Source organism: Haliotis rufescens, unplaced genomic scaffold, assembly GCF_023055435.1.
Source record: "Haliotis rufescens isolate VD_foot unplaced genomic scaffold, xgHalRufe1.0.p SCAF_44, whole genome shotgun sequence".
NCBI classification, from domain to species: domain Eukaryota; kingdom Metazoa; phylum Mollusca; class Gastropoda; order Lepetellida; family Haliotidae; genus Haliotis; species Haliotis rufescens.
The window spans coordinates 1,140,107-1,163,570 of NW_025964157.1; the positions used below are offsets into that span (position 1 = coordinate 1,140,107).

Sequence of the window (23,464 nt, forward strand, 5' to 3'; positions counted from 1 at the left end):
AAACAAATATAAAAGCAAAATTGTACTTGTAAATATACAATAGACATATGCGTATAGCTGAAATATCAATATATATATCCGTTTTATCAGCTGGTAATAATCCACAATTTTACTAAATCCAATATGTCTGCGCCCATAGAATGACTTTTTCGTCAGAGAGTGAAAAATCAATAACAGCTGCATTATCTGAAATGTGATTTATGTGTACGTGTATTTCTATATGTTGTGATGTAGCATTAATGTGAACTTCAGAAAATATTCAGAATCTTTAGATAAATGTGCCACGGTGTCATTGGTTCTGTCATTCTCCAAGACTCCTTCACGTCTGACACTAATCTGCATCTAGTCTGTTTAACACATGTTTAAGACGGAACGTAATGCGCTTCATCAATTTTGTTTCTGCATTTCTCTTGGCAGCTTATCTTAAAAACAATCCTGGCCGCTCTTCATAGCCTTACTGCCTAAATTCCTGGAGGAAAGCAGCTTCAATATTAAGCTTAAAACAGAACTATTTGTGTTGCTTGGTAGGTTTGTTGTTTAACGCCGCACTCAGCAATATTCCAGCTATATGACGGCGGTCTGTAAATAATCGAGTCTGGACCAGACAATCTAGTGATTAATATCATGAGCATCGATCCACCCAATTGGGATCGATGACATGCATCAACCAAGTCAGCTAGCCTGACCACCCGAACCCGTTAGTCGCCTTTTACGACAAGCATAGTCACCTTTTACGGCAAGCATGGGTTGCTGAAGACCTATTCTACCCCGGAACCTTCACAGTTCAGAACTATTTGAGACTAGTTGAGGTCCAGACATTGTAATTGTGAGGTGTAACACTGAGGTGATGTCTCTGTGTATTCAGTCAAATTAGTGCAATCGTCAACTGCTTGTAAGATTTATATATCATACATAATAAAGTTTGCGTAAGCAAACATGCAAAGTGGCTTTTATGGGGCTTAAAATTGAATCAAACTCTGCTTTAGAAACTAATATTCCTTGTAACTATTACCGAGTTTAATCAGGAGATCATCATGGTATAGATAATCTCTTGTCAGTTAGGCTAAGTGTGATTTATTGAGTTTGGTTGTCAAAAAGTACAGTTAATTCACTTTACCTACTTAAAAATGGCTTTTATATCTGATCTCAAAATTACAAGAGTTAGAGAGCTGAAACCTTTTGAAGCTTAATTGTATAGGAACTTGTTCAAGACAATACATCAGAAAAAGGTTTGCTACTTTTTTGGACAAATATAACTTGTCCAATGAAGATAGATTTATTTTTGTGTTTAACAGATTGATAAAACAGGCTTTGTGTCTTTCCCTTTTGGTAAAACAAATAAATGCATATATATTGAAGGAACATTAATAAACTCCTGGCCGTCCTTGAAGATTAATTGACATTCGTCAGGCATGGTTAACCCTCAGGTAAAATAGGCAAGAAAATGATTGACACACCAGTATGTAAATACTTTCACGAGATAAGCATAGTTAAGGTTTTCTCTGCATTAAACATCTTGGTATATAATTTTGGTGTATAATACTCTGAATAATTTGTCGGTGTAGAATAAAGCTTCCTTAGACCTCTGAAATTGAAAACACACAAAAGAATTTTCTTTCTATGTCAAAATGAACACAAATATTTTTTTATTGTTTCAGAAGTGATGAACAATGTGGTATCGTTTCAGTTAAAGATGTCAAAGTGTGTGATGGATTAGAACTAAATGTCAATCTGTTACTGAATTTCAAAATAAATAATCGTTATTTGTCAGGTTTTCTGTCAATAATATATGACGACACTTTCTTTAAATAATCTAGAACCCACAGCATGTTTCTTGTATGATGTAACATAATTTAGAAAGAAGTGCTTTCAGATAAATATTTTCCTCTGCAGTGATGTCAGCAAAGTCATGGTCTAATGTAGAACTGATATTTTAGGGACACCAATTTCAAAGCAAGATTCTAAAATACCATAAAAGCATGGGTTGTGTGGTTACGTCTTTAAATTAGAAGATAAACATTATGTGTTTTCAGATTTATGTAGGTGTTATTGGGAATTCAATGCCCAGAAATTTCATCAGGAAATCTCATCATTTATCATCATTATAAAATTCAAATGTTATCAGTATTGTTCCACTCTGTGATCACGGGGGCACGGGTGGCCCAGTCGTCAGAGGCGCGCGATTCACTGTGCAGAGTTGCGTCCCTTGGGCACGCCAGAAATCTAAGATTGTGGGTTCGAATACTGGTTCGCCCTGATTATGTTTCTAGGTTTATCAGCACAATACCCGTGCCCATGGGTTTCACCGAAGTGGTAAATGTCTGAAACCTGCATCACTTCGGGCTTTCCTCACACATTAAGCTGACACGCCGTGATATAACTGGAATACTGTTAAAAGCGGCGTAAAACCCAACTCACTCACTCACTCACTCTGTGATCACTGAACCTGCCTGGTTGGCAGAATGAACACGAAAACTTCTAAATCAAATTGTTCTGATAAATATTTATCAATATTATATAATTAATGTGGTATCCATTTTTACCAAGATGAATAGCGAATTCTTTTTTGTAAAATACATATCAAGAAATATGTTCATATATATATATTTAGTGAAAAGTCTGAACGATTTCTACGCTTCATGTTACAAAGTTTGTCCACAAATCTCACAGGACACGTTCCTATTCATATTACATGTTTTTTGTTTCAGGACGACAGAGGAGGACAATGAGTGAGTTCCTGGTACCTCTCGTGATGGCCATCCATCTGATGATGTGCCCATACACCAAGGTGGAGGAGAGCTTCAACATGCAGGCGCTGCATGACATCCTCCATCACAGACTTGAAATTTCTAAGGTGAGGCCTGGAAAATTTGATGTTTTCAATTTCCTTTCAGGATGGGGAAGTTTGGTTGGCATTTCTATTTTTTTCGTCTTCTTTTTTAACACTGCAACTGTATTGGAAATCTATATCAAGTTGATGTGTGTTTGATTTACTGGTGTGTTTTCGTGTTTGTTTCTTTTGTTTTGTCAAGAACAGTCCTACTGAATGTGCTGAAAACAATTTTGGTTCGTTCAGGTAATCGGAACTACCACCTCTTTTTGTGGCCAAATGCCGTATAAATTTAATAACAGTAATAGGCCATTTATATTTCCACACCACTCACGGGCATGCCTAAAGTGGTATTATTACCCCAGTCACAGGATCAGGGTGCACCACTCAACAATCATTCTCAGCTCCCTGGGGAGTATACAACCCTAGCTGCCTGTTAGGTACTAGAAGGTTAACAACCACATTGCCAGCTCATCCTACCGGGTACCCATTAACTGCTTGGTGGACAGAGGCACATATCGAACAGAGTCTTTTGCCCAAGGAGACACCACATGTGTTAAATGTGGGGCAGAACTGAAGCCCTAGAAACCCTCAGGAGCCGAGCTGCTGAAACACAGGCATGTCTTTCTCTTCTTCTTGCGAGACCGTCTCCGTAGTCTAGTGGTAGAGCGTCCGCCCGGAGAGCGGAAGGTCCAGGGGTCGATCCCCGTCTGCGTCATACCAAAAGACGTTAAAAGATGGTACTTTTTGTTACCCTGTCTGGCGCTCGGCATTAAGGGGCTAAAACAAGGACTGGTCGGCTCGGAGTCAGTATACTGTGTCTGAGTGGGATATTCATGTTAAACTGCGGCATGGTATCTCAGTGAGCTAGCACTATAAATCGGCATCAGTCCGGACTAGTACAAGCATCCACACAAACACACACACTTACATGCACGTCGCTATATAAGTGCAATAATCAACGTTAAACCCCATTTCACCTCACCTCACGTCTTCTTCTTGCGACTGTTTGTGGGATAAGCTCATGGTTAAACACTGAAGACTCTGTAAGTACAGACAAACTCTACAATGTGCGAAGTTGTGATGAAAGCAGGATATCCACACAAGTAGGACTGGGATGAGGCCAAATTCGCTCCCCGGGTATCCGACCCCATAATCCGACCACTCGGAGTGATTATACTGTGTCTTGATGGTGTATCCATGTTAAATTATGGCATGATATCTCAGTGGGCTAATACTATAAAAATATGCATTAGTCCGGACTTGTACCTGCAGCCACGCACGCTTGTCATTATATATAAGTGCAATAATCTTGAACGCAATGTTAAACCTCATTTCATCTTACCAGATAGTCCTTCACCATGACTGTGGAATCTATATTTTGTGGGTATTTTAACTAACTGACCAAGTCTAGTTTGCTGATATGAAAACAGCAGAAGAGGAAAGGTTCTTTCAAGGAAAAAAAATAAAAAATTTAAAGACATGTTTTCATTGATAAGTGTTAGTCTACTCAACCGGGAACATTTTCAAGCCTTGGGTCATCAAACATTATTCCTGGGAATCCCCATGACTCACGAACAGATAGACCCAGGTAAATCCTTGTTGTGCATAACGTTTGTAATTATTACAGATAGACCCAGGTAAATCCTTGTTGTGCACAACACTTGTAATTATTACAGATAGACCCAGGTAAATCCTTGTTGTGCACAACGTTTGTGATTATTACAGATAGACCCAGGTAAATCCTTGTTGTGCACAACACTTGTAATTATTACAGATAGACCCAGGTAAATCCTTGTTGTGCACAACGTTTGTAATTATTACAGATAGACCCAGGTAAATCCTTGTTGTGCACAACACTTGTAATTATAACAGATAGACCCAGGTAAATCCTTGTTGTGCACAACGTTTGTAATTATTACAGATAGACCCAGGTAAATCCTTGTTGTGCACAACACTTGTAATTATAACAGATAGACCCAGGTAAATCCTTGTTGTGCACAACGTTTGTAATTATTACAGATAGACCCAGGTAAATCCTTGTTGTGCACAACGTTTGTAATTATTACATATAGACCCAGGTAAATCCTTGTTGTGCATAACGTTTGTAATTATTACAGATAGACCCAGGTAAATCCTTGTTGTGCACAACGTTTGTAATTATTACAGATAGACCCAGGTTAATCCTTGTTGTGCACAACGTTTGTAATTATTACAGATAGACCCAGGTAAATCCTTGTTGTGCACAACGTTTGTGATTATTACAGATAGACCCAGGTAAATCCTTGTTATGCACAACGTTTGTAATTATTACAGATAGACCCAGGTAAATCCTTGTTGTGCACAAGGTTTGTAATTATTACAGATAGACCCAGGTAAATCCTTGTTGTGCACAACGTTTGTAATTATTACAGATAGACCCAGGTAAATCCTTGTTGTGCACAACGTTTGTGATTATTACAGATAGACCCAGGTAAATCCTTGTTATGCACAACGTTTGTAATTATTACAGATAGATCCAGGTAAATCCTTGTTGTGCACAAGGTTTGTAATTATTACAGATAGACCCAGGTAAATCCTTGGTGTGCACAACGTTTGTAATTATTACAGATAGACCCAGGTAAATCCTTGTTGTGCACAACGTTTGTGATTATTACAGATAGACCCAGGTAAATCCTTGTTGTGCACAACGTTTGTAATTATTACAGATAGACCCAGGTAAATCCTTGTTATGCACAACGTTTGTAATTATTACAGATAGACCCAGGTAAATCCTTGTTGTGCACAACGTTTGTAATTAATACATATAGACCCAGGTTAATCCTTGTTGTGCACAACGTTTGTAATTATTACAGATAGACCCAGGTTAATCCTTGTGCACAACGTTTGTAATTATTACAGATAGACCCAGGTAAATCCTTGTTGTGCACAACGTTTGTAATTATTACAGATAGACCCAGGTTAATCCTTGTTATGCACAACGTTTGTAATTATTACAGATAGACCCAGGTAAATCCTTGTTGTGCACAACGTTTGTAATTATTACAGATAGACCCAGGTAAATCCTTGTTGTGCACAACGTTTGTAATTATTACAGATAGACCCAGGTTAATCCTTGTTGTGCACAACGTTTGTAATTATTACAGATAGACCCAGGTTAATCCTTGTTGTGCACAATGCTTGTAATTATTACAGATAGACCCAGGTAAATCCTTGTTGTGCACAACGTTTGTAATTATTACAGATAGACCCAGGTAAATCCTTGTTGTGCACAACGTTTGTAATTATTACAGATAGACCCAGGTTAATCCTTGTTGTGCACAACGTTTGTAATTATTACAGATAGACCCAGGTTAATCCTTGTTGTGCACAATGCTTGTAATTATTACAGATAGACCCAGGTAAATCCTTGTTGTGCACAACGTTTGTAATTATTACAGATAGACCCAGGTAAATCCTTGTTGTGCACAACGTTTGTAATTATTACAGATAGACCCAGGTTAATCCTTGTCGTGCACAACGTTTGTGATTATTACAGATAGACCCAGGTAAATCCTTGTTGTGCACAACATTTGTAATTATTACAGATAGACCCAGGTTAATCCTTGTTGTGCACAACGTTTGTAATTATTACAGATAAACCCAGGTTAATCCTTGTTGTGCACAACGTTTGTAATTATTACAGATAGACCCAGGTTAATCCTTGTTGTGCACAACGTTTGTAATCATTATGATTCTCCTCTGTCTGCAGTATGATCATCTAGAGTTCCCTGGCGTAGTACCCCGTAGTTTTCTGGGGTCTTTGTTTGTGGCTGCAGTTGCCTCCCCTTGGGCTCACCTCTCCCAGCTCCTGAATGGAAACAAGCTTTTCTTGCAGTACCTTGGTGAGTTCAGAACAGTTTACAGTGCAGCCAGGTCCAGCAAAATCTCACTTAACATTACAAGCCTTATTCAAATCCAGTGCAGCTGTTCAAGCAATGATGCAAAAATCAAATTCTGTTAAGTTTGTATTGGACAGACTTGATTGTAACTATGACAACAGAAAGAGGATCTCTCTGATGCTTATAGGCTCAAAAGCAAGACTGTCATCATACAAATTTAGCAATAATTTGTAATAAATATGATGATGGGGTCTTCTATCACAAATTTGGTAATGTGAGACTTTTAAAAAATAATAATTTCCTTCTGCCTTAAAGTATTTTAAGTTTAAAATTTTGAGTTTAAAACTCAATAGAAAAAGGTATATTTTTTTAAAAATCAATGTTTTGGCAAAATTAATTCACCATTAGTACATGCCTGTATCATGTTCTTCTGTTTCTTAAGTTGATATAAGTTATTACTCATTCATCTGTTATTAATATTGATAATGAAATGGATAAATTTAATTTCAATTTGAACAAAGTGGTTTTATATTTTTATGTTTATGTTTTTATGGTTCTTTCATGTCTATATTTGTCTATATACAGTGTGTTATTTCAACAGTTTTACATTCCAGTCCGTGGTTGTCTTGGCTTTGTTGTGTCCGTGAGCTTCCTGACCTTCTGCCGGGCTGTCCAGACCCGGTTCGGTCCCGGTGTGAAGTTCTGGCTGATCGCCACCACCATCACCCAGTTCCACTTCATGTTCTACATGTCCAGGCCGCTGCCCAACGTGTTCGCCCTCGTCCTAGGTAACACACAGACTTCTAGCTGTAGTCACATCTACCTCTGTGTACATAACTAGGCCCCTGCCCAACCTGTTCGCCCTCGTCCTAGGTAACACACAGACTTCTAGCTGTAGTCACATCTACCTCTGTGTACATGTCCAGGCCCCTACCCAACGTGTTCGCCCTCGCCCTAGGTAACACACAGACTTCTAGCTGTAGTCACATCTACCTCTGTGTACATGTCCAGGCCCCTGCCCAACGTGTTCGCCCTCGTCCTAGGTAACACACAGACTTCTAGCTGTAGTCACATCTACCTCTGTGTACATAACCAGGCCCCCACCCAACGTGTTCGCCCTCGTCCTAGGTAACACACAGACTTCTAGCTGTAGTCACATCCACCTCTGTGTACATAACCAGGCCACTGCCCAACGTGTTCGCCCTCGTCCTAGGTAACACACAGACTTCTAGCTGTAGTCACATCTACCTCTGTGTACATAACCAGGCCCCCACCCAACGTGTTCGCCCTCGTCCTAGGTAACACACAGACTTCTAGCTGTAGTCACATCTACCTCTGTGTACATAACCAGGCCACTGCCCAACGTGTTCGCCCTCGCCCTAGGTAACACACAGACTTCTAGCTGTAGTCACATCTACCTCTGTGTACATAACCAGGCCACTGCCCAACGTGTTTGCCCTCGTCCTAGGTAACACACAGACTTCTAGCTGTAGTCACATCTACCTCTGTGTACATAACCAGGCCACTGCCCAACGTGTTTGCCCTCGTCCTAGGTAACACACAGACTTCTAGCTGTAGTCACTTCTACCTCTGTCTACACATGTTGTCATAAATCTGCATCTTCATGAAATGTATAAGGCTAATTAAGCAGTTAATATTAAGACAATATTTGCGATCTCTGATTATTGATACGATATTTTTTCAGGGCAATACTAGCACTAATATCAAACACCCATACACACCCATACACACCCATACACACCCATACACACCCATACACACCCACACCTACACCCACACCCACACCTAGCATACCCCCACGCCACCACCTCCTCCACACAATGCAATTGCATTTTGCAAATATACATAGCAAACTCTCTGCTAAGTGGCCCACAGATACAAACTTCATGTGTGTCTAACGTCACCCTGATAAATGGTCAGTAACCATGGCAATGCTTCAGTTCTCCAGGCACTGTCCAGCTGGCTGAGACAACAGCACAGTCACTTCCTGTGGTTCTCTGGAGCAGCCATTATCATCTTCCGTGCGGAGCTCGTCATGTTCCTCGGCCTCATCCTGCTGGCAGACCTTGTCATGGGGCGCATGCCTCTCCGGAGGTTCTTCTCCACCGTCGCCATCGCAGGTCCGGTGTTGCTAGGTGAGTGTAGGTTCTTCACCACTGTCGCCATCACTGGTCCGGTGTTGCTAGGTGAGAGTAGGTTCTTCACCACTGTCGCCATTGCAGGTCCAGTGTTGCTAGGTGAGTGTAGGTTCTTCTCCACCGTCGCCAACGCAGGTCTGGTGTTGCTAGGTGAGTGTAGGTTCTTCTCCACCATCGCCATTGCAGGTCCAGTGTTGCTAGGTGAGTGTAGGTTCTTCTCCACCGTCGCCATCGCAGGTCTGGTGTTGCTAGGTGAGTGTAGGTTCTTCACCACTGTCGCCATCACTGGTCCAGTGCTGCTAGGTGAGTGTAGGTTCTTCTCCACTGTCGCCATCGCAGGTCCAGTGTTGCTAGGTGAGAGTAGGTTCTTCACCATTGTTGCCATCGCAGGTCCAGTGTTGCTAGGTGAGAGTAGGTTCTTCTCCAGCGTCGCCATCGCAGGTCCAATGTTGCTAGGTGAGTGTAGGTTCTTCTCAACCGTCGCCATCGCAGGCCCAGTGTTGCTAGATGATTGTAGGTTCTTCTCCACCATCGCAATCGCAGGCCCAGTGTTGCTAGGTGAGTGTAGGTTCTTCTCCACCGTCGCCATCACAGGTCCAGTGTTGCTAGGTGAGTGTAGGTTCTTCTCCACCGTCGCCATCGCAGGCCCAGCTTTGTATTAATGTTTTGTGTTTCAGGCCTGACAGTGTGTGTTGACTCAGTGATATGGCTTCAGTGCTGCATAGAACTGTATTAATGGCCCTGTGTTGTGTGTTTCAGGCCTGACAGTGTGTGTTGACTCGGTGGTGTGGCTTCAGTGCTGCATAGAACTGTATTAATGGCCCTGTGTTATGTGTTTCAGGCCTCGGTGTGTGTGTTGACTCAGTGATATGGCTTCAGTACTGCATACGACTGTATTAATGGCCCTGTGTTGTGTGTTTCAGGCCTGACAGTGTGTGTTGACTCGGTGGTGTGGCTTCAGTGCTGCATACGACTGTATTAATGGCTCTGTGTTGTGTGTTTCAGGCCTGACAGTGTGTGTTGACTCGGTGGTGTGGCTTCAGTGCTGCATAGAACTGTATTAATGGCCCTGTGTTATGTGTTTCAGGCCTCGGTGTGTGTGTTGACTCAGTGATATGGCTTCAGTACTGCATACGACTGTATTAATGGCCCTGTGTTGTGTGTTTCAGGCCTGACAGTGTGTGTTGACTCGGTGATGTGGCTTCAGTGCTGCATACGACTGTATTAATGGCTCTGTGTTGTGTGTTTCAGGCCTGACAGTGTGTGTTGACTCGGTGATGTGGCTTCAGTACTGCATACGACTGTATTAATGGCCCTGTGTTGTGTGTTTCAGGCCTGACAATGTGTGTTGACTCGGTGATGTGGCTTCAGTACTGCATACGACTGTATTAATGGCTCTGTGTTGTGTGTTTCAGGCCTGACAGTGTGTGTTGACTCGGTGATGTGGCTTCAGTACTGCATACGACTGTATTAATGGCTCTGTGTTGTGTGTTTCAGGCCTGACAGTGTGTGTTGACTCGGTGGTGTGGCTTCAGTACTGCATACGACTGTATTAATGGCCCTGTGTTGTGTGTTTCAGGCCTGACAATGTGTGTTGACTCGGTGATGTGGCTTCAGTACTGCATACGACTGTATTAATGGCCCTGTGTTGTGTGTTTCAGGCCTGACAGTGTGTGTTGACTCGGTGGTGTGGCTTCAGTACTGCATACGACTGTATTAATGGCTCTGTGTTTTGTGTTTCAGGCCTCGGTGTGTGTGTTGACTCGGTGATGTGGCTTCAGTGCTGCATACGACTGTATTAATGGCCCTGTGTTGTGTGTTTCAGGCTTTACTGTGTGTGTTGACTCGGTGGTGTGGCAGCGCTGGTTGTGGCCGGAGGGGGAGGTGTTATGGTACAACACCATCCTCAACAAGAGCTCCGACTGGGGGGTATCCTTGTCACAGTGTATTCAAACAGTCTCACACATTCAGACAGGGTTTTTTGGAGAGCGAAACTGTTCGCTGGCAACATAGTCATAAATTGAAATCAAGATTCTTGAATTCATTGACCCATGAAGATTCCGGGAATGAATAGGTCTTCAGCAACCCATGCTTGCCGTAAAAGGTGACTATGCTTGTTGTAAAAGGCGACTAATGGGATAGGGTGGTCAGGCTCGCTGACTTGGTTGATGCATGTCATCGATCCCAATTGGAAAGACGATGTCTGAATCTCCAACAAGGCAGAGCGACAACATGTGGGCAGTTAAAGTGAACAACGTATAGTGCAGCAATGTCCTTTTATACACCCAAAGAAAATTATAGTGAAACCCCGCGACATACGTCAATCAGGTTGAAACAAAGGGATCTTCCTCATCCGCAGACTTGCCATAAAAGGCGAATTTTTTACTTATCCTGCATTACTCCTTAATGCATTCACTGCTTACCTTACGACAAAAAAAACTGGGACAGCTAACCGGCGATGGTCCTTGGGTGAATTATTCTGTTCACAATCCAACTTTTATATCCCGCCGTCGCTGTCCCGGTGATCACGTGACCAAAGGTCAACTCTTCACATCACTGCCTGTCGCGACATAGCTAGGACGTTTCCAGCGGAGCTCTCGTTTTTTTGGATTTATTTAGGCTTTCCATTCGTCTACCATTCTAAAATTCTTCTGCGATGGGTGATGTATACCTTTCATATTACTTTCAACATGTTGTGAAGTTGTATTTGATGTTTTGAGGCGGAAAAAGAGACGTGTCTTTTTTCCCGCCACGTGCTATCTGTTCCCCGCCATTTTGAATTGTGTTACAATTGTTTGCTTGGTAAAGGTAGTCAATTGTTTACAATTATCGGCTAGGTATGTATAACATATTTCATATGTTGTTTTCAATACTTCTAGCTTTGGCGGTTCATTGAGTTGCGTATATTCAAGCATTTATACACTATCAACTCGTTCAAATATTTTGCCGAGAAATTATCTACGGCAGTAAATTCCAGTCCCGTTTTCTTCTAGTATATTATTGCGTAACTTATGCTTGCGCGTTGTACTAATTGTCGTGGGAAAAAATCTATTCAAGATCCTCACCCACGTTGTTTGTCATGTACACAAATTTGTGCACCAAATTCTAAATGTGTTTTTTGTAAAAACCTCTCTCCAAAGAGTTTCGCGAGGTATAGGCAAGTCACTCACAAACGTATTTTGCAGCAATCACGTCTTGAGAAAAGGAAAATGTCTCTATCGCTATCGCAAATGAGCGAGGGACAGGATTCGATCATTACGACGCAACCTTTATCTATGAGGGATAATAGGTCGGCCGTAACTGTCACCGCGGAGGTGCACATGCCACCGGAATCTTCTCTCCCGGAGAATGTTGGGCGTATTATAATTGCACCTAATTTGGAGAATTCTACATCTGTTACGTATGCAGACAGTGCGCCAGCGTCTCAAGATGCGTTGTCGGGGATAGCGCCAAGCCAAGCTAGACTCAAGTCTACTCCATTGAGCATTGCGCCTCATATGCCTGCGCCGAGCGCAGCCAAGCCCTACTACCCAAGCGCTTCTACAATGACTTCAGCCCAAGGGTTATCAGCGTATGATATTACGCAACCAGCGCACGATCAGCTTAGCGCTGTACCAATGTATCCAGCGCAGGCGCCTATGCCAATTCCAAACACTAATTGGATGCAAAATTTTCTACAATCAATGTGGCAGCAGTCTATGACACAACTGTATCCTACGCCTGCGCCTATGCCTATGCCTACGCCTTCGCCTATGCCTACGCCTACGCCTATGCCTTTGCCTACACCTATGCCTATGTATCAGACACCTGCATCAACTACATCTACGGCACATATTTTACCGCCTACTCCAGTGACTAATGTGTATAACACTCCTATTATGAGTCATAATACAGTACATTCTTCGTTGAGTAGTACCAGTACACCTGCCCGTACTTGGACATCAACTCATGATTCCTTGTCACCAGGCAGTTCATCTAAGCCCTCGGTCAGAGGTAATATTGCACATCGGAGTAGAAGTCGTTCACCATCAAGACGTACACATCAACGTCGTTCTGATTCATCAGATGGTTCTAATGGTGAGGAGGGAGATTCCGCGAACGAATGGAATACTCACCTTAGCCTGGCTCAAGTACCTGATTGGGTAGCTGACCGCCTCATTTCAGTACCTTCCCCGGGTAGTGGGGTAGATAAAAAAGATACTATTTGGACACATCCTACGTCGATTCCGATTGACCCTATGATGTCAGATATGATTAGATCTTTGGATGAGGACTTCTCCAAGCTCACACTTACACCGTCATTCAGACCTCCCAGGTTTAGGAAGGATGAATTTCCTATTCATGGCTTTGAGGCAGCAAACCAGGCACATAGTTTGGATGAGGATATACACAGAATGACAGGCTCGTCAAGGCCTACCACTCTTAAGGTTCAGGATACCAGAGTTGCGTTTATTGAAACAGAAATCCGAAGGGTATTAAAACCTTTAGCAGCATTAGCATCGTCTACTCGGGCGGTAGAGCAGGATCTGTCAGAGGATAATCCTAACAGACTAGATCACCTCCAAACTATAGTTGATTTTCAACAGCGTCAGATTGACCATATAAGAAATCATCTTAAAGCTGCGTTGGCAGAAATAACTGTCACTCGGAGATTGGGTTATTTAGCCTTATCTACTTGGGACTCAGAGTTTAAACGTAGATTGCTACGTCAACCTTGGTCTTCATCATCTCTGTTCAACGAACAGATTTCAGACACACACGCTAAGGTTTCCAGTTACGCTAGGGATGAAACAGCACTCAAGGCTTTGGAGCATGTTTCTCAAAATTTTTCCCAGCGATCGGGCAAGTCAGGCAACTACAGGCCTAGACGTGAGTCGCTTAAGGAAGGACAGGTGCAAGATTCTTTTCGTGGCAAGGGGCGTGGCAGAGGAAAACCCCAGGGTTCTTATCAATCCCGACGTGGTAAATACCACAGTAAGGGAGGTGATAGGAGGGGCAAACATTGAAATGTTAGACAGTCACGACTGGGATCTCCTACCCCCAGTTGTCCCAATTGTCGATACCCCTGTAGGCGGGAGACTGAATCGGTTTTGGAAGAACTGGAGCATCCTCAGGGACGATTATGTTCTCAACATTCTACGCCACGGTTACCAACTAGACATAGAGGTTTTTCCTCCGTTGACCACGGCACCCATTCCGGGGAATTATCCAAGGAAGCAACATGTCCTTTTAAAGGCCAACATAGACTTACTATTGGAGAAAAGAGCCGTAGAGATTATACACACCCCAGCGCTAACTCCGGGATTTTATTCTCACATCTTCCTGGTACCCAAGAAGGGCTCAGACAAGATGAGAATGATACACAATCTCTCTGTTTTCAACGAGCTCTATCTGAAGCGTCCACCCTATTTCCGCCTCATTACATTGAGACTACTCAGAACCAGCATAAAAGCATTCGATTCCTTGATCAGTATCGATCTACAGGATGCATATCTGCACATACCGATTCATCCCAAAGATCGCAGATTCCTCAGGTTCCAGTTCAATGGGGTCCACTACCAGTGGGCAGTACTCCCATTTGGCATTTCAGTGGCCCCGTGGCTATTTACACGAATAATGAAGCCCATAACTGTGTTTCTACAACTGAGGAACATTTGGTTCCAGTCGTACATAGACGACTGTCTCCTGTGTCATCAACACACACCGACGTTAATATGTCACCGGGAATTCACCAGAAGACTACTATATCAACTGGGTTGGATAGTCAACGAGGCGAAATCGGAGTTAACTCCATCATTTCGACTCCAGTTCATAGGAGGACTATTTCAAACAGATCAGAACCTCCTGTCGGTTCCCAGGGACAGATGGCACAAGATTTTACGCCTCCTGTCACCTGCTCTTTGTCAACCACGCACACTTCACCAATGGCAAGTGTTGCTAGGGTTACTCACCTCAGCCCAGGACCTAACCAACAGAGGCCGATTACAGGTACGCCCAATACAACAATTCCTGAATCCCTACATCAGGAGTCAGGATCCACTCAGGGCCATCATGCTACCAACGAATTTGAGACCTTATCTCCGTTGGTGGACGATAGAGTCGAATGTCTTAGGAGGAATCTCTTTATCAGGGTTGTCCCCGAATCTACACCTATTCGCAGACGCCTCCCTTCAGGGGTGGGGTGCTCACCTACAAGACCAGACAGTCTCAGGGCTATGGTCAAGCGCTCATCGGAAATGGCACATAAACAATCTGGAGTTGGAAGCCGTAATTCTAGCCATATCCCATTGGCAGAATCAACTACAATCAACCCAACTATCCATATCCACAGACAACAGCACTGTGGTGTGGTGCCTGCGCAATCAGGGAACAACACACTCCAACTCGCTACTTCAACAGACATTCAGGTTTTTCCATCTAGTGGATCGGCTGCAACTACAGTTCATAGTTCAGCACATCCCCGGATGTCGAAATATTCTGGCCGATGCTCTATCACGCCCAGACAGGGTAGCACCCACCGAGTGGAAACTTCACACAGAAGCATTCCAATTATTGGTTCGGAAGTTCGGGCAACCAAACATCGACCTGTTTGCAACTTGCCAAAACCACCAACTTTTGACATATGTTTCCCCGTTACCAGATCCGAAGGCTTGGGCGGTGGACGCATTCAGCATTCCTTGGGAAGGAATAAAGGCGTATGCATTTCCGCCACCAGTTCTACTTCCCAGGGTAATACAAAAGATCCAAGAGACAAGAACACTTGCTCTGACTTTGGTCGCGCCCTGGTGGCCAGCGAGAGGGTGGTTCGTCGAGCTCAGGAAGCTAGCAGGAAACGATCCACTACACCTTCCACAGTGGTCCAACCTACTAATCCACCCTCACAGCAAATTGCCTCATCCAACACCAGACAAATTTCGTCTGCACGGTTGGTTCGTCTTAAAAAGGCATTAAGTGCCAAAGGCTATTCGGATTGGGCAGCAAAAGCTATAACCTTAGCTCATCGTCCCTCTACTAGAAGCCTTTACGATGATAAGTGGGGATCATTTGAGACTTTTTGCAAGGCAAAAGGTCAAGATCCTACTACGGCGTCACCTCAGTTTTTAGCTGAATACCTCCTACATCTGCGTACCCAGAGACACTTGAAAGGTAGCACCATTACCACGTACTTGGTTGCACTTAACTCAGTGTTGGCCGTTCCGGATAATCGTAAGATTACTAAGATCCCGGAACTACAGGCCTTATTACGCTCTTTTAGGCTTGAGGATCAGAAGACCAAGTTCCGCCCACCTGCGTGGGATCTGAACGTGGTACTTCGAGGTTTGCGAGGACCCCCATTTGAGCCCCTCAATGCATCCTCATTTTATGACCTCACCAAGAAAACAATGTTTCTCTTGGCATTAGCCACAGCGGCACGGGTGAGCGAATTACATGCAATCGACATCACCCGGGTTCGTTTTGAGCATGGGACGCACGGAGCGGTACATCTAGGGTTGTGCTGGGATTTTATTGCCAAGAATCAATTACCAGGCCAACCTGATCGTTCCTTCACCATTCCACCAATCTCGACGATTGTGGGCAGTGAGGATGAGGGTGAACTTCTATTATGTCCGGTACGGGCACTGCGAATTTTCATCCGCCGTTCCAAGACTAGGCGTGGTTCGAGGAAGCGGTTATTTATACCCGTATCTGCTACATCCACGACCGAGGTCAGTCGCAACACCATATCCTTATGGTTACGCGCAGTCATCCTTCAGGCTTATTCGATCGCCAATTTGGATCCACCAAGAACGAATAATCCTCATGAGATCAGGGCATTAGCCTCTACCATGGCCTTACACAGCAATTGTACTATCAAGACAATCATGGAAGGATGTTTTTGGAGGTCTGACACAGTTTTCGCTAGTCATTATCTTCGCGATGTGACTCTCGAGGACATTGAAGGTGTACGCAGTTTTGGGCCGTTGGTTGTAGCTCAGCAAGTCACCAACCCTCGACGCAAATAATATACACGCCCTATACAGAGCCTTTTCCTGTTCGGTGTTATTGATCAGATTTCGCCAAGGGAAGACAAGTTATTGTCATCAGGGCTATAATTATATAGTAAGTAAAGATTTGGCTGAGCAGCTCGTTGTCTTTATTACTAAAATGTATAGGGAACTATTCTTTAATTCCCATGTGCAATTGTTTGCCACATTGTAATACCCTACCGTATAAGCGTTTTTTCTCAACTTTTCCGCTTAACGGGTTACTGACTAATCTGTGTCAGGTGTCAGGGTGTGAATTATTGAGGTTTCTGTATTGAGGATTTCCCACCTCCATACCGTCCGATACAGATGCATTAAGGAGTAATGCAGGATAAGTAAAAAATTTAGTAAAATCTAAATATTTTTTACATTTGTATACTTATCCTGCATTACTACGTTTAAGGCCCACCCGTCGCAGACTTGCCTCCCCACTTTGGCTTCAGAAACCTCAAAAGTATGTTTTTTTAAGCTCGTGCGACAGGCAGTGATGTGAAGAGTTGACCTTTGGTCACGTGATCACCGGGACAGCGACGGCGGGATATAAAAGTTGGATTGTGAACAGAATAATTCACCCAAGGACCATCGCCGGTTAGCTGTCCCAGTTTTTTTTGTCGTAAGGTAAGCAGTGAATGCATTAAGGAGTAATGCAGGATAAGTATACAAATGTAAAAAATATTTAGATTTTACTAAATTTGCTTGTTATAAGAGACAAGTAACGGGTGGTCAGACTTGGTTGATGCATGTCATCGTATCGAAATTGCGTGGATCGATGCTCATGGTGTTTATCACTTGATTGTCTGGTCCAGACTTGATTATTTACAGATCGCCGTCATATAGCTGGAATATTGCTGAGTGCGGCGTTAAACATTAAACCAAACCAAACCAAACCAATTCTTGAATTCATTGACCCATGAAGATTCCGGGATAGAATAGGTCTTCAGCAACCCATGCTTGCCGTAAAAGGTGACTATGCTTGTTGTAAAAGGCGACTAATGGGATAGGGTGGTCAGGCTCGCTGACTTGGTTGATGCATGTCATCGATCCCAATTGGAAAGACGATGTCTGAATCTCCAACAAGGCAGAGCGACAACATGTGGGCAGTTAAAGTGAACAACGTATAGTGCAGCAATGTCCTTTTATACACCCAAAGAAAATTATAGTGAAACCCCGCGACATACGTCAATCAGGTTGAAACAAAGGGATCTTCCTCATCCGCAGACTTGCCATAAAAGGCGAATTTGCTTGTTATAAGAGACAAGTAACGGGTGGTCAGACTTGGTTGATGCATGTCATCGTATCGAAATTGCGTGGATCGATGCTCATGGTGTTTATCACTTGATTGTCTGGTCCAGACTTGATTATTTACAGATCGCCGTCATATAGCTGGAATATTGCTGAGTGTGGCGTTAAACATTAAACCAAACCAAACCAAACCAATCTTGAATTCATTAACAGACGGAATGTCAAGCACTGTAGACATTGTTCCCAACAGCAATTTGGATTCTGGTACTCATTTCAGAATTAGGTGTAGAGAACTCTTAATGTTTGGACTGGGGACATTGTACGGGGACAGGGAACCCATTGATTTACGGTGCTGCAACTTGACTTGCAGAGTTGTGTCCCTTAGATGTGCAAGGATCTACTGGGCACGGGTTTCAAATTGAAGTTGAAACTTTCAATCTTAGATAATTCTAGGTTCATTCACATCGTGCTGTTAGTACCAACGCATGGGTTTTCAATGATATAACTGAATAGTGTTCAATGAGGAAGTATCGAAAGAGGCGACTAATGAGATCGTGTGGTCAGGCTAGTTGACTTGGTTGATTCATGTCATCATATCCCAATTGCGTGGATCGATGCTCATGATGTCAATCACTGGATTGTCTGGTCCAGGCTCGATTGTGACTGCTGTCATATAGCTGGAATATTGCTGAGTGCGGCGTTAAACAACAAACAAAAACAAAACAGTGAAGCAGTAACTCTAAGAAAGGGATGCATCAGCGAGAAGAATGAAGCACATGGACTCAATCCCATACTTGGAAGTGCAGGGCAGGTCACACGTATGCTTCTAGAATATGAACAGTACTGACACAGCAGTCAGCCCGGGGAGACAACTCTTAGCTGACTGTAGAGGTGCAATCATATAAACATAACAATGCCAACATAACGTAACAACAAATATTTTCTGTTTAGGTTTCCCGATTCCTTAAATTTATGCTCGTATGGAAGAGAAAATGCACAAAATAGGTTAGCAGCAAAAGTGTACGTGGCAACAAAGAACTTGTGCATGATTTAATGCCTTTTGATTCCTAGTAGGGTGAAACGATACAGCAAGGTCATGATATGGTACGTATCATGATACATTTATGCCAGATGGCATGGAAACTTCTTGAAAATAAATATTCCAGAGCAGGTTCAACAGGAAAGTGTATGGAAGTGTATGTCTTGTATCCATACAGAGAAAAGCGTATCGTGTATTGTATTGTCGCGTGAATACTCATGATGCACCTGTGCACCGATTAGGGCTGGGACGGGTAACTCGGGTACCCGGGTGTGATGGGTACTGAGTAGGACCCGGGTACCCACAGGACTACCCTGACCTGTGGTTAGTCACATGATATATTGTTTAATGACAAAAATTATATTGAACTACATGGTTACACTACAAGCCACTAATGTTCGCATTTCTTTCTGACTATGCGCCCATTCCTTCTGATTTTTTCATATGGTTGAATAAAGATATAACTTAATTCAGCTTCAGTGTATGAATGACCAGATTGTTTAATACATGTATCTAAATACGTGTTGCCAGGGCTATGCTAAAAATGTTCCCAATCGGACATTTTGAGACATCTCCTGAGACCTACAGTGGGTACCCGGGTAGGGTCGGGTAACGGGGGTGGGTACCCGGGTAGTAAATTTGGACTCGTCCCAACCCTAGCACCGATGTATCGTTGCACCCCTAATGCGTAGTTTTGTTCCATTTTTTATTCATTTAATTTTGAACACAGACATTTACCTCAATAGCCCGTCAAATTGCTGGAAATTACGTAAAAGATGTACACAAGATTAAACATGATCATCGTAGTCTTCCTTCACTGGATCAGACATCCCCGTTTCTGTGGTACTTCTACTCCGCCCTGCCACGCGCACTCTCCTTCAGCATGCTCCTCGTCCCCGTCGGACTGTACTTCACACGGCAGGTGTGGATGCTCCTCTGGCCGGCCTTGACCTTTGTGCTGCTGTACTCCTTCCTGCCCCACAAGGAGCTGCGATTCATCATCTACGTGTTCCCCATGCTCAACGTGGCCATTGCCTGCGCCCTGTCACGACTGTAAGTCAAGTGTTGTGGACTTCGAAACAGCAAACAGGCAACTGGAATAACAGCTTTTAGACCCTGAGTTTTTCTGCTCCTTTTAGCAATATCATGGCAGGGGACACAAAAATAGTCGTTTGTTGTGACAAGTGAACTCTCAAACAACAAGACTACCCCAAGAGACTTTTTGAGTAATTGCGTGTTTCTTTTAGTTTCGATACATGAAATTTGTAAAAGGAAAAGGAGGTCTATTTTAATGAAATTGAATATAGAATGAATTCACTCATCTCATTCTGTTTAATAAAATGTTCTGTCTCAATGTGGCTCAGAAAGAAAATGGTAATCAGCAGAAATACACAGTGATTAGTCCACAATATGGTCTACCTTTTTTCAACCCATCAGATTTGCCCTATGCTGCTAATCATGTAACAAAGGACATGCTATCAGGCTAATAGCATCAAAAGTTGACTCAAAACCTGTCTGCATGTCCCCTGATTCCCATTGTTTGTGAGTAAGCTGGTAGTAACTCTAATTTTCAGATGGCAGAACCAAACCAAGTCTATTCAACGGTCACTGTTGGCACTTGGCACCTCTTGTCTGTTGCTGGGCAACCTTTGTTCTACGGCAGGTTTCCTGTACATCTCCCGCCAGAATTACCCAGGAGGCCTAGCAATGTTGGTGTTGCACCATGTAGAGGTGGAACGTGGTATGTATGTCTTGGGAGTCGATATGAAGCTCAAAAATACTGATGTCACCAATTTTAACTCATCCATATCTGCTTCTCATTTAGATGAAATCTTTGATTCGGATGTGATGCTTCTCTCCACCAAGATCTGACCAAACCCTTCATAGTTCATGTCAGGTCACAGGAACTCGATGATAGCGTGTATAACATAATATATTTGTATGGAAAATAATCCCATCCCTCTATATACATATAGACAAGGAGTGACACCCGCCATCTTTGTCCTTATTCAAGATTTCGCACTCGGTTCGAATCACAGCTCGATATTGCATGAAATATGAATGTCACTTATTTCAACCTATTGGAACTTGCTACACAAACCATAGTATCCACAATCGTGTTTATCTGTGGTCACCTTACCTCGTATTTATTATAAAACAACCATACGTGACAAATGTTGGATACTTGGGTAATTTAATGGCCTTACATGACAAATGTTGGATAATGGAGTAATTTTAAAGGCCTTACGTGACAAATGTTGGATACTGGAGTAATTTTAATGGCCTTACGTGACAAATGTAGGATAATGGAGTAATTTTAAAGGCCTTACGTGACAAATGTTGGATACTGGAGTAATTTTAATGTCCTTACATGACAAATGTTGGATAATGGAGTAATTTTAATGGCCTTACATGACAAATGATGGATACTGGAGTAATTTTAACGGCCCTACATGGCAAATGTTGGATAATGGAGTAATTTTAATGGCCTTACATGACAAATGATGAATACTGGGGTAATTTTAATGGCCTTACATGACAAATGTTGAATACTGGGGTAATTTTAATGGCCTTACATGACAAATGTTTGATACATGGGAAATTTTAATGGCCTTATATGACAAATGTTGGATACTGGGGTAATTTTAATGGCCTTACATGACAAATGTTGAATACTGGGGTAATTTTAATGGTCTTGCATGACAAACATTTGGTATTGGGACAAACAGTAGCGGCCCTGAAACTATTATTTTTCTGTTGGTAATTGTGTGAACTCATGACCTTGTTTCAGATGTGAATGTCCACATAGGTGTATACGCTGCACAGACTGGAGTGACCAGGTTCACGCAGGCCCATGACCACTGGAGGTAGGTCATTTAGTGCGCTGGCTGCAGGTGTTTCAGTGTATTACGTATGGGTTGGTATTTTTTGTCGTTCAACGGCGACTTTTAACAAATCGGGTCTGGACCAGACAATCCAGTGATTGATATTGTGGGCATGTTCCCGAGGCAAGGGAGGTATCTGACCATAAAAGTCCACTTTCCACCCTTGCCGAACTAGGCTGGAATTATAGAGTTATATTTTCACTGGACTAATGAGTGTATGCATTGCCTCCCACATCAAGCTGACATGCTGTGATATAAGTGGAATACTGCTCATTTCAAATCAAACTTAAGTTTGTTCATGTCTGTCAAACTTATAAATCTTAGGGCTCATAAGCCCACTAACTTGCTTCATACCAAACTCTTCATGGCCCATGCAACTCAGTGTCCAGTTGCAGTCGAGGGTATTACATAGACTAGCATTACATATAACAGTATTACATAGAATCGGTCAAACGCAACCCATGCTCTCTGAACTGATCGATGCATCTCTTGCATTCCAATTGCGTAGATTTATTCTACGTTGTTATATTTTGTCGTTTCTGTCTTTCGGGAAAGCGACTATGCTTGTCGTAAGAGGCGACTAATGGGATCGGGTGGTTGATGCATGTTATCATATTCCAATTGCGTAGATCGATACTTGTGATGTCATTCACCGGATTGTCTGGTCCACACTTGATAATTAACAGCCATCATATAGCTGGAATATTGCTGAGTGTGGCGTTAAACAAATAAACAAACAAAAAAGGACAGTCACTATTCATTGTATTGAGGTTTACAAGATGGCAACTGACCAATCAGAAAGCTGGATTCCTTAACGAGTATTGATAAATCTTGTTCCAGGTACAACAAGACAGAAGGCCTGCGACCAGGTGGAGAGGTGATGAAGAGCTTCACCCATCTGCTGCTAGGTCTGTCAGATGACAAGGAAGAGCTGAGGCCATACAGAAACTCTCATTATAACATCATGGAAGTTTCAGCCTTTCAAAAAATTGGTTTTAAATGGAATCAGTTTCCGCCATTAGAGATTATTACCAAACCAAGAATTGCAATACTAAAACGAAAAACTTGATGTATGTGTGAATAAACGTGATGGTAGGAGTTATCATTGGTGTTCCTGTATGGCGGACTGATGCACATGTACTGTCAAGCAAAAGTTAAGCACCACCTTGACAAAATGTCAGTCTCACATTGTGATGTTTATGAAACATAAATGTTTAGTTTATTTGATTTCTGAGCAATCTTGCGAAGATGGTTAATTTTAGAAAAGATTTAATGTTATCTACTTGAAATGACATTTCATTTTATTCAGGCAGTACTTAACTTTGCATAGGTGTATTCATCAATTGTTTTCAATTCTTATCTCACAAGGACTGAAAAGTATCACAAATGTATCACATTTTATCA

General features: G+C 42.7%; 1 protein-coding gene across 1 annotated transcript; it reads left to right on the top strand.

The window, feature by feature from the left end:
- Window positions 1–115: 115 nt before the first annotated feature.
- Window positions 116–23,162, top strand: LOC124136036 (probable Dol-P-Man:Man(7)GlcNAc(2)-PP-Dol alpha-1,6-mannosyltransferase). Its single transcript, XM_048383097.1, has 10 exons — window positions 116–204; window positions 2,709–2,854; window positions 6,582–6,714; window positions 7,326–7,499; window positions 8,673–8,867; window positions 10,696–10,799; window positions 20,002–20,228; window positions 20,750–20,916; window positions 21,967–22,042; window positions 22,901–23,162. Exons 2-10 carry the CDS (start codon window positions 2,726–2,728, stop codon window positions 23,127–23,129), a joined length of 1,434 nt encoding a protein of 477 aa, XP_048239054.1. The 5' UTR covers window positions 116–204; window positions 2,709–2,725; the 3' UTR covers window positions 23,130–23,162.
- Window positions 23,163–23,464: the final 302 nt, after the last annotated feature.

Bases quoted from the DNA above. Each gene is read 5' to 3' on its own strand.
- LOC124136036 (XM_048383097.1), top strand. From the start codon at position 2,726: ATGAGTGAGTTCCTGGTACCTCTCGTGATGGCCATCCATCTGATGATG. The intron at 8,868-10,695 runs GTGAGTGTAGGT...TGTGTGTTTCAG, and splicing joins CGCAGGTCCGGTGTTGCTAG to GCTTTACTGTGTGTGTTGAC. The intron at 20,917-21,966 runs GTATGTATGTCT...ACCTTGTTTCAG, and splicing joins CCATGTAGAGGTGGAACGTG to ATGTGAATGTCCACATAGGT.